General features: G+C 39.4%; 1 protein-coding gene across 1 annotated transcript in view; it reads right to left on the bottom strand.

Annotated features, from left to right (window-relative positions):
* The window catches only part of RIC3 (RIC3 acetylcholine receptor chaperone), a 52,980-nt gene that overhangs the window by 6,140 nt on the left and 34,158 nt on the right, over window positions 1–12,682 (bottom strand). The window contains exon 5 of the mRNA XM_028116880.2: window positions 4,698–4,843. Within this exon, the coding sequence (XP_027972681.1) occupies window positions 4,698–4,843 (146 nt within the window). The remainder of the gene's footprint in view (window positions 1–4,697; window positions 4,844–12,682) is intronic.

Below are 12,682 nucleotides of genomic sequence, written 5' to 3'. Positions count from 1 at the left end.
GAGGGAGAGGGAGAATCAGACTCCCCACTGAGCAGGGAGCCCGGACTCGGGGGGCTCAATCCCAGGACCCTGGGATCATGACCCAAGCCGAAGGCAGATGCCTCACCAACACTGAGCCACCCACACATCCCAAGAGTTCTTATATACTCTAGATATAAGTCCTTTGTTGGATAGGTGATTTGCAAATATTTTCTCCCACTGTGTAGTTTGTCTTTTCATTATCTTAACAGGGTCTTTTGCAGAGCAAAAGTTTTAGATTTTGATGACCTCCAATCTATCAATTTTTCCTTTTATGAATTGTGTTTATGATGTCAAGTTTAAGAACTCTTTAACCCCAGATCCAAGATTTTCTATATATTTTTCAAAAAAGGTTTATAGTTGGGCGCCTGGATGGCTCAGTCATTAAGCGTCTGCCTTCAGCTCAGTCATGGTCCCGGGGTCCTGGGATGGAGCCCCGCATCAGGCTCCCTGCTCGGCAGGAAGCCTGCTTCTCCCTCTCCCACTCCTCCTGCTTGTGTTCCCTCTCTCGCTGTCTGTGTCAAATAAATAAAATCTTAAAAAAAAAAGTTTATAGTTTTATCATTTATGTTCATGATCTATTTTTAGTTAAATTTTGTGTAATATGTAGAACTTAGTTCAAGGCTTATTTTTTGCTATAGATATCTGATTGCCAGAGCACCATTTGTTAAAAAGGCTATCAAAACTGCTTTTGTATCTGTCAAAAATCAGTTGTACATGTTTGTGTGGTTCTGGGTTCTCGGTTTTATTCCTTTAATCTATGGGTCTATTCCTATACCAATATCACAGTTTTGATTGTTAACTATATAGTAAGTCTTGGAATCAAGTAAACTAATTCCTCCCGCTTTTACAAAAATTTTTAATTCTATTTTCTCTGCCCCTCCATATATATTTTAGAATAATCTTGTATCTTACAAAAAAATCTTGCTGAGATTTTGATAGGGGTTGCATTAACGCATTTGTCAATGTGGGAATGGATATTTGTATTATGTTGAGTTTTCCAATATATGAACATGATAGATCTCCCCCTTTATTTATACCTTTGATTTCTTTCATCAGTGTTGTATAGTTTTCAGCACACAAGTCCTGTACGTCTTGCTAAATTTACACCTAAGTCTTTCATTTTAGATTAAAAATTCTGATACCAAATTTAAAATTGATATCAACATGTTCATTGCTAATATGTAGAAATATAATGATTTTTGTCTGTTTATCTTGTATCCTACAGCCTTGCTGAACACACTCTGGGAGTGTTGTTGTTGTTGTTAGGTAGGCTCCAGGCCCAGAGTGGAGCCCAACATGGCGCTTGAACTCATGACCCTGAGATCAAGAACTGAGCTGAGATCAAGAGTTGGACACTTAACTGACTGAGCCACCCAGATGCCCCAACTCTGGGAGTTTAAAAATGGATTCCTTGGGGTTTTCTACATAGGCAATCATGTAATCTGCTAAGAGGAGCAGTTTTCTTTCTTCCTTTTTAATCTGTAGGCCTTTTATTTCCTTTACTTGCCTTACCTATAATTTTTAGTATTATGCTGAATAAGAGTAGTCACCCTTGCCTTTGATGACTATTAAATATAATGTTAGCTGTAGGTTTCTGTAGATTATTTTTATCAAGTTGATGAAATTACCCTCTATTCCTATTTTTCTGAGAGTTTTTATTATGAATGGATCTTGCATTGCTTTTATGCTCAAGAAATCCTTTCCCGCTAAAGAGCCAGTACATAGTTGCAATATGTATTGCATATTATAAAAGTGCGTAGTCAAAGGAATAGAACCACCAGCATTCAAAGCAGCGTTGCTGACTAGGCAATAGAACAGTCTACAGTATGTCTCTCTGTTGTCCGTCACTGAATACATTAGTAGTAACTTTGAAATGAAAAAAAAAAAAAGAAAAAGAAAAAAGGAGCTGTAACCCCTTTTATTTTCTCTGTTTAAGATCAAACAGAAAACAGGGGCGCCTGGGTGGCTCAGTCGTTAAGCTACTGCCTTCGGCTCAGGTCATGATCCCAGGGTCCTGGGATTGAGCCCCACATCAGGCTCCCTGCTCAGCAGGGAATCGGCTTCTCCCTCTGCCCCTCACTCACTCATGTTCTCTCTAATAAAATCTTTAAAAACAAAACAAAAAAAACCTCTCAGCAAAGTAACACTAGGAAGAAGCTTCCTCAACCTGAAAAAGAGCATCCATGAAAAACCAACAGCTCATATCACACTAATGGAGAACATGTGAGTGCTTCCCTCTAATATCAGGAAAGCAAGGATGCTTGCCCTCACCACTTCTATTCAGTATTGTGCTAGAGTTTCTGACCAATGCAATAAGGCAAGAAAAATAAAAGACCTATAGATTGGAAAGTTAGGAGTAAAACTGTCTATTCACAATTTGATTCTCTATGTAGAAAATTCTACGAAATTTAATCCTAAGAAATCTAAAGAAAAAAAAAGCTACTAGAACTAAGTGTGTTTAGAAAGGTGATAGGAAATGAGGTCAGAATACAAAAATCAATTGTAGTTCTATATAGTAACAAGCAATTAGAAATTTTAAAATAAACACATTATCTTCAAAAATATGAACTATTTAAGCATAAGTTTATAAAACATGTACAAGACCTATATATTGAAAACTATAAACTCTGCTGAAAAATTAAAGATCTAATAAATGGTGAGATATAAAATGTTCATGTACTGGAAGATTCAATATTGCTATGATGTTAATTCTTCCAAATTGGTCTAAAGGTTCAATATGATGCCAATCAGAATCCCACTGGGCTTTTTCATAGATACTGACATACTGATTCTACATTTATGTGAAAATATGAAGGGCCTAGAATAACCAAAATAATTTTGAAATAAAAGGGGAAAAAAACAAGTTGAATTTGTGCTGATTTCAAGACTTAATATACAGACACAGTGATAAAGACATTGTGATACTGGTATAAGTATAGACATGATTTCACTTATATGTGAAATTTAAGAAACAAAACAAAGAAAAAAGAGAAACAGGGGCACCTGGGTGGCTCAGCTGGTTAAGCATCTGCCTTTGGCTCAGGTCATGATCTTGGGGTTCTGGGATCGAGTCCCACATCAGGCTCCTTGCTCAGCAGGGAGTCTGCTTCTCCCTCTCCCTCTCCCGTCCCCTGCTCTCTCTCTCTCAAATAATAAACTTAAAAAAAAAAGGGGGGGGGGAACCCCAGACTCTTAAATATAGAGAACAAATTGGTGGTTGCCAGAAAGGTGGGTGGGGGATGGATGAAATCGGTGAAGGGAATTAAGAGTCATCACTTATCATGATGAGCACTGAGTAATGTATAGAATTGTTGAATCATTATAGTGTACACCTGTAACTAATAATACTGTATGTTAATTATACTTGAAAAAATTTTTTAAAAGAGAGGATCCAGAATAGACCCATACATACAGCCGATTTTCAACATGCCAAAAGAATTAAATGTTCCAAAATAAGTGGGAATAATTGGATATCAACATGGAAAAAAATTAACCTCAGTCCTAATGCCTCACACCATATATAAAAACTAGCTCAAAATGGCTCATATGCCTAAATCTAAGCTAAAACTATAACACTTCTAGAAGAAGAAAACATAGGAGTCAGGCAAACCTTGAGTTAGGTAAATATCATAAAAGAAAAATAAGCTGCACTTCATCAAAATAAAAACTTCTGCTCTTTGAACGATGCCACTAAGAAAATAAAAGGGGAAGCCACAGTTTAGGAGAAAATATTTGTAAAATACCTAACTGGTAATAAACCTATATCCAGAATATATAAAGAACTCTTGTAACTCAATAAAAACAAATCAACCCAATAAAAAATTGGCAAACAATGTTAACAGACACTTTATTAAAGATACACAGATGGCAAATACATTAAAAAATGTTCATCGTCACTGGGGAAATGCAAATTAAAGTCACAAATGAGATACCACTATACACTCACTAGAATGGCTAAAAGTAAAAAGGCTGACAATATCAAGTGTTACCAAGGATGTGGAGTAACTACAATACTCCTACATCGCTGGCAGAAGGCAAAATGGCAAAGCCACTTTGGAAAACAGGTTGACAGTTTCTAAAAATGTTGAACATATATTTAACATAAAAGCCCAGAAATAAATCTCATTCCTAGGATATACCCAAAAGAAATAAAAATATATGTTCAAACAAAGATGTGTATGCAAGTTCATAGCAGCTTGATTCATAATATCTCAAAGCTGGAGAAAGCCCAAATGTTCCTAAACTAGTGAATAGAAAAACAAACAACAGTATATCCATGTATCAGACTACTACTCAGCAATTAAAAAAAAAAATACTGATACATTCAACGCATGACTCTCAAAAGCATTATGCTAAATTAAAGAAGCCAGAAACAAAAGAGCATGTGCAATATGATCCATTTATACAGAAAACTATAGGGACAGAAATTGGTTACATTGTGCCAGGGTAGTTGAAGGGATTCCCTCCAAAGGGGAAGGGAACTTTCTGAGAGGATGGAAACATCCTAGATCATGATTGTGGTATAATTATACCACTCTACACATTTGTCAAAACTTATCTAACCAGACACTTACAACTGGTGAATTTTATCATACATATACATTATATTTTTAAAAATTTTTAAGATCTCTTTTCTGGGCTGACAGCTAACCAAGAAATGACAAGACACTGTTTACCTTCCCAGTCCTCCATGTAAGGGGCCTCCTCAGCTTCTTTCTCTGGAGTGGGCCTGTCAGTGAATTTTCCTTCTTTCATGACCCTGGTGATTTCTCGGAGCTGATGCAGCAACCGTTTTTCTTGGTCAGAAGTCACAGTCTGTGCTCTGCTTAGAGATATCAGACAACCCAGCCATTTAATGATAAATGAACTCCTGGGCAATGAACATAGACATCACTATGATCCGTCTGGATCCTAGAATAGGAAGTCCAACAGCAGCAGGTAAATATTCTAGAAATTGGGCCTGGAAATGCATTGCTGATAACTAGATATGTTAGTTCAATGTTCTGATTGATTTTATAAATGGGGAAACTAAGGACTAGAAAAGATCAAGTGATTGCCCAAGGTCCCACAATGAATTAAGGCCAAAACTGGGACCAGACCTCAGATGTTTCAGCTTTCAGCTCAGTGTTCTTTCAGTATACCTCACTGCCCTGATTCTCTAATCTCTAAGAAATTTCACTGTTACTCTTAATACCCATTTACTATAAGCCACTTTTCTCCAAAGCAAGGTCATCAAAAGAAAATGTGCTGAGTCATTAGACACAACTAGGGAAAAATATCCTACTAGCCCAACCCTGGAATCACTAGGCTGCATCTACTTGTGCAGAAATAAAGATACATCTGAAAATTTCAGAGCTGGATCATTCTGACAAATCAGTCATCTAGACCAGAGAAACTGAGGCCCACAGAGAGGAAATTCTACATTTATTCCTACTGCTAGTTAATGCCATCACTTGAACTACAACTAAAGTCTCCTGACTTCTGATAGTATTCTATGCAACTCTTAAAGCACAATGCTCAAGTTCCAGTTTAGAAAACCTGGGTTTGAGTCCCAATTTAGCTGGATAACACTGGGCAAATGTGTACAAAAATAAGATGAGGCTCAAGATTAATGGTAGGACGATTTTGAGATAGAAGCATCGCATCACACTCATAGGCAAAGTCCTACTCAGAAGACTAACTAGTTTGGGACCAGTTTTACCTAGTGGCAGGACGTAACAGAATACTTATTTTCCCCTTAAAAATCCAAAACATTCGAAGGCAATATAAATTCATGAAGGGAAAATGACCTTTAATACTAGCCTCATGAAAGTGCCATCAATTTTTTCTAAACAGCCAGTCTCCAGCCTGTGTTCCTTCTTATGCTTAGTCTAACAAACTTAAGCCTTAATGACCAGCCGGGGAAAAAAGTGTTCCTCCCTCCAATGTTAAGATGGTTAAGTGAGGAAAATGAAGGTGCAACATTTCCACAGACCTCAGTGGGAAGAAAACAAAAGCACCATGAGCTCCACTTCTTCCACACTAAAGGGCCTCAAAGCCATGAACTGAAGAAGCCTGTCTGTCCTACATTCAGGTAAATCTTACATGCAGCAGGCCTCTTACAGCTCTGGTCTTCCTCTCCGTACAGGAGTCCTGACTTGTCACAATTGCTCATCTGCTCTGTAGAACTCCTAATTCTTACTATTACAACAACCCACTTTGGGGGGGGGGGCTTCTGACTCACCTAGGGCAACCTTTTAGCTAGAAAAGCCTATTTGCTAGAATCCAAAATATGGAAAGAACTTATAAAACTCAACACCCAAAAAACAAATAACCCAGTCAAAAAATGGACAGAAGACATGAATAGGCATTTTTTCCAATACCATATACAGACAGTCAACAAGCACATGAAGAGATGATCCAACATCACTCATTACCAGGGAAATGCAAATCAAAACTACAATGAGGTATCACCTCACACCTGTCAGAATAGCTAAAAATCAACAACAAAAGAAACAACAGGTGTTGGCAAGGATGTGGAAAAAGGGGAACCCTCTTACACCGTTGCTGGGAATGCAAACTGGTGCAGCCACTCTGAAAAACAATATGGAGGATCCTCAAAAAGTTAAAGCTACCCTATGATCAAGCAATTGCACTACTGGGTATTTACCCACAGGATACAAAAATACTGATTCAAAGGGGTACATGCACCCTGATGTTTATGGCAGCGTTATCAACAATAGCCAAACTATGGAAAGAGCCCAAATATCCATCGACCGATGAATGGATAAAGATGTGCAATGGACTAATACTCAACCATAAAAAAGAACGCCATCTTGCCATTTATGACATGAATGGAGCTAGAGAGTACTATGTTAAGCAAAATAAGTCTGAGAAAGACAAATACCATATGATTTCACTCATATGTGGAATTTAAGAAACAAAACAGATGAACATAGTAGGAAAAAAGAGGCAAACAGAAACAGACTCTTAACTATGTAGAGCAAACAGAGTTACTGGAGGGGAGATGGGTTGGGGAATGGGGTAAATGGGTGATGGGGATTAAGGAGGGCACTTGTGATGAGCACTAGGTGTTGAATGTAAGTGATAAATCACCAAATCCTACACCTGAAACTAATGTTACACTGTATGTTAACTAACTGGAATTTAAATAAAAACTTGGAAGAAAATACAAGAGCCTATGTGCTTATCACAAAGCTCTGGCCCTTGGGCGCATGTGTTACTTCTCTGGACTGTACTCAGCACATTTTGATTTTTACTGAAACAGTCTTGACTCTGTTTCGGAACTTACGGAAAACCAGAACCCCTAATTTTAAAAGGGATAGCTCTGCTAGGAGAAGCATAAACAGGCAAGTGAAGCTTTCTCAGAGAATTCTAAATTAAAGCATCCTCTTTTACTTCCAAACAAGCATATTCCTATTGTCCATATCATGCATTAGGCAATTAATCATGGTCCGTCTTACAGCTTCTGAATTTACGTAATGAAGGTTTTCATAGATTCCTCATTGTCTCAACTTGGTTTGATAGTCCTGGAGGGCACTGATAAATTCAGGACAGTGCAGGCACAGTGCCACGAACACTGCAAGCCCTCGATTTACTATGTGTTAGTTTAATTGGTCCCCATTTCCTTACCATCTGTTTTCCCCCACCTCCCTGAAATCCGGCTTCTACTCCATCATTATACCAAAACTTGTGAAAATCATCAATACCACTTTACTCTCAAGTCTAAGAATCTTTTTTTACATTTCATTTTCCTTGACTTCTCTGTACTGTGGGCCGTCCTCTCCTTGAAATATTCTCTCCCCTTGGCTATTGAGACCTCCGCATTCCTCCCACTTTAACCATTCCTTGGATTGCTGATCCTGGCTCACTCTGCCCCCGTCCGCCTTCTAAACACATGGTATTCCTGAAGGCTCAATCCTCGGGCTCTCACTTGTCCATTCTTACAGTCATCTCTCAGGAAGCAGACCCAGTATCACAAATTAAACCACTGCCTCTACATAGATGATACCCATACTCTACCTCTAATCCCGATTTACCACATGAAAACCAGTCTCATAACTCCAGGGATCTAGGGCATTTCCACTTAGAGGACTTGCTATTAATGAAGTTAACCTCAAATTCGCTCTTCCAAAACAGGGCCTGGTTGGCCCAGGATGAGGAACAGCTGTGTGAGCAGCCAGGTTTGGAGAGGCTGGGCATGGCAGATTCCAAGATGCTAGAAAAATAGAAGGTCAGATTGGAAGATTCCTGATCAGACTTTTGAGTATTATAAACCCAGAGGAATCATCAAGTTCTGAAACCAAAAGTAAAGAGAATGAAATAGTTTCTTACAATACCATTCATGATTAGAACAGAATTCAGACCAGCAAAAGATCGCAAGCTATCGCCACACAGTATGATGTGCCTCAAGAACTTGATCTCTTTCCCCACGGCCCCTACTTCCCTCCAGCCAAATGACTTCCAAACTTGTTTCCTTTGTTCTGACCTCAATACCCAAATTTCCTATTGTTGTTGTATATCATACATAGCTGTTCTGATGGCACCTTAACCATATTCAAAGCTGAACTCATGATCCTTATACCAAAGCCTTATCTTCTTTCTCCTCTTCTGTGTTTTTATCTTGGTTGGTATTATAATCTTCCTTGTCATTTGGGCCACAAATCTCCAACTCATCTCTATCTCTTTGTCTTTCATTGCTATTACCTAGTTTTTCTTTTGGGGAACCAACCCCTCTTTTGCTCATAGTGTAAAGGTTAGAGTGAAGCTATCCATTCCCTTACCTCTCCTTCAAAGGTGGCCCACAGCCAATCAACACACTCCATCCCTGGGCTGCAGTGAATGATTCAGTGATATACATAGGACCCAAGTTGGAACAACTGTACTTTCTCCTAAAACTGGGTGTTGAATGCAGTAAAGCCAGATCTGAAAACTTCTCATGTTAATTCATTCTGACAGCAGTCCTTGAAGAACCTGTCCATTTGTTTGTCCTCGAACTCTCCCGAGCTGTTCTGGTTCCCCCTCTTTCTGAAACCTGGATCTTTAGCTATTCCTTTGATATTATGAGCTATCCCATACCTTTCCAATAAATTCTCTCACCGTCTGCAAATTTTTTGCTACCCAGAGTTAGCTGTTTGCTACCAAGGAATCCTGAAAACAGCCTGTGATTTTTAAAAACTTTTTATTTATTTATTTAAGTAATCTCTACACCCAACATGGAGCTCAAACTCACAACCCTGAGATCAAGAGTCACATGTTCTTCTGACTGAGCCAGCCAGGTGCCCCCAGCCTGCGATTTTTTTTTTAAAAGATTTATTTGAGGGCGCCTGAGTCGCTCAGATGGTTAAGCATCTGCCTTCGGCTCAGGTTATGATCCCAGGGTCCTGGGAACAAGCCCCACATCGGGCTCCCTGCTCTGCGGGGAGCCTGCTTCTCCCTCTCCCTCTGCCTGCTGCTTCCCCTGCTTGTACACTCTCTCTCTGTCAAAAATAAATAAAATCTTAAAAAAAAAAAAAAAGATTTATTTGAGAGAAGGGTGCCTGGGTGGCTTAGTCGTTAAGCGTCTGCCTTCGGCTCAGGTCATGATCCCAGGATCCTGGGATCGAGCCTCGCATCGGGCTCCCTGCTCGGCGGGAAGCCTGCTTCTCCCTCTCCCACTCCCCCTGCTTGTGTTCCCTCTCTCGCTGTGTCTCTCTCTGTCAAATAAATAAAATCTTAAAAAAATAAAAAAAAAAGATTTGAAAGAGATTGAGTGAATGAGAAAGAGCGCAAGTGGGTGGGAAGGCCAGAGGGAAACACTTACCCAACTGAGCCACCCAGGCACCCAACAGCCTGTGATTTTTCTTCTCCCTTCTGTCAAGTCCCCTTGATTTGGACCCTCATTTCCACTCTCACTGACCTATTTATTACCTTTCCCTGGAACTTTTTCTATAACCTTCTAGCATGTAGCCGTTCTACCTATCACTAGAAGAGTTACTTTTCTAAAGTACAGCAGATCATGACATTTTTCCTCAAAAGCCTTTAGAGACATCCCACTATAAAGACAATGAATTTCAAACTTCTCAGCCTACCATTCAGAGCCTTCCAGTCTGGGCCCAGTTTACTTTTCTAGTTTTTTCTTCCCTTACCTCCCTACCCATTTACTCCAGCCCTGATATGCTCTACTCCAGTTACTCAGGACTACCTACTGTTCCAAAAACATACCTTGACTTTCTAACCTTGTTTGCTGCTTATGCTACTACCCTCTCCCTCTGAAATGCCCACCCCCCGCCACCACCAAATTGTGCCTGAGGAGATCCTTTCATCCTGTTAAGGCTTATTCAAATTCCTCCTTTTCCATAGAGCTTCTGTGGTAGACAGAATCATGTTCCCTTTCCCACTCCCCAAAGAAGTTCACATCCTAATCCTTGGAACCTATAATGTTACTTTATATATAAGGGGACTTACAGTTGTAGATAGAGTTAAGCTTACAGATCAGCTGGCCCTAGAACAGACATTATCCTGGATTATCTGTGAGGGTGCATGTAATTGTAAGAGTCCTTAAAGATGGAAGAGAGAGGCAGAAGAGGTCAGAGTAATAGGATGTAAGAAGGTCGCAACCCACTGCTGCCGGCCTTGAAGATGGAGGAGAGGGTCCACTGAGCCAAGGAATGTGGGTAGCTTCTAAAACCTGAAAAAGGCAAGGAAATGGATTTTACCCCAGAGCCTCCAAAAGGGCATGCAATCCTGCCACCTTGATTTTAGCCCAGTGCGGGACATCCAACAGATCTGTGAGATAATAACTTGTTTTAAGGCATTTTGTTTGTGGTCATTTGTTACAGCGGCCACAGAAAACTAATGCCATCCCTGGAGTACACTTGCTCTGAGATACTGTTCCTTAGAGAGAAAATAACAGCTGCCACTGACAACCACATAGGGCTGCAAAGAGTAAATCAAACTAGGTGCCAGAGAAGATATTCTTACTACTGCTGAAACAGTCTTTGTTCAACATAGTACTGGAAGTCTTAGCCTCAGCAGTCAGACAAAAAATAAATAAAAGGCATCCAGACTGGTAAGGAACAAGTAAACCGTCACTATTTACAGATGACAGGATACTATATATGGAAAACCCTAGAGACTCTACCAAAAAATTAACTACACCTGATAAATTAATTCAGTAAAGCTGCAGGATACCAAATATACAGAAATCTATTTTATAGAAACCTGCATTTCTACATACTAATAATGAAGTAGCAGAAAGAAAAATTAAAACAATCCCATTTACAATTGCACCAAAAAGAATACCTAGGAATAAATGTAACCAAAGAAGTGTGTGTGAACAAGACTAATACCATCTTGCACAAATCCACCATGATGACCACTCTGTGACCTGAAGCCTTCTTCAGTATAGCACTCCCCCACACACATACTCTTTGTTTGACGACACCCTTAGGTACTCCCTTGAGGTATAAAGACCTTGATGTTCTTTGGAGAGAGGACTGTGATTCTGAAACATTTCCTCCCAGGTCTCCTAGCACATATACTCCCCAATCTCTAAGGCTATAAAACCAGGACTTATGGTAGGTGGGGTTGTGCAGATCTACTTGTCTTGCAGCCACCCACAACACACTTCTGCTCATAGGTCCCTTTAATAAACCACTTGCTGTCAAACTGGATTCTTCAGCCTTTTTCTTCCATCTTTTGGCTCCTTAGGCCTTTGGAGATCATTTTGCATATGCCTCCCTTTCACAGAACAAGGTAAAAGACCTATATTCTGAAAACTGTAAGACACCAATGAAAGAAACTGAAGACAACACAAACAAATGGAAAGATATACCACATTCATGGACTGGAAGAATATTAAGATGTCCATAGTACCCAAAGCTATCTATAGATTCAATGCAATGTCCATCAAGACACCAATAGCATTTTTCACAGAACAACAAATACTAAAATCTGTATGGAACCACAGAACACCCCAAAGAGCCAAAGCAATCTTGAGAAGGAAGAACATAGCTGGAGGTAGCACAATCCCAGATTTCAAGATAAACTACCAAGTTGTAGTTATCCACTTTGGTACAATAAGGTACTGGCACAAAAATAGACATAGATCAATGGAACAGGATAGAGAGCTCAGAAATAAACCCACACCTATGTGGTCAATTACTCGACAACAAAGGAGGCAAGAATATACAATGGAGAAAAGACAGTCTTCTCAATAAATGGTACTGGGAAAACTGGACAGCTACAGGTACAAGAATACAATGGACCATTTTCTTACACCATACACAAAATAAACTCAAGATGGATTAGGTAAAGGAAATTATTAAAAGATACAAACTTTCAGCTATAAAATAGCCGCACAGATGAAAAGTACCACATAGAGAATATAGTCAATAATATTAATAACGTATGGTCACCGATGGTAACTACACTTATTGTAGTGAGCACTACGTAATGTATACTGAAACTAATAGAACACTGTATGTCAACTATATTAAAAAAAACAAACACTCATTCACTCACTCATTCTTCCATTTCAGCTAATACTTTAGAGCCTACTGTTGGCCTATGCTAGGCTCTGGGAATAATACAGATAATCCCTGCCCTAGCAGAGCTTAGAGTCTTTTGCAGGGAGAGAGACTTATTAACTAGGAAGAAATGACAAGACAGGATGATCAAA

The sequence above is a fragment of the Eumetopias jubatus genome, unplaced genomic scaffold, assembly GCF_037043125.1.
Source record: "Eumetopias jubatus isolate StellerSeaLion01/CBP00866 unplaced genomic scaffold, mEumJub1_p1.0 scaffold_13, whole genome shotgun sequence".
Lineage (NCBI taxonomy): Eukaryota > Metazoa > Chordata > Mammalia > Carnivora > Otariidae > Eumetopias > Eumetopias jubatus.
This window is presented reverse-complemented; position numbering and strand designations above follow the sequence as displayed.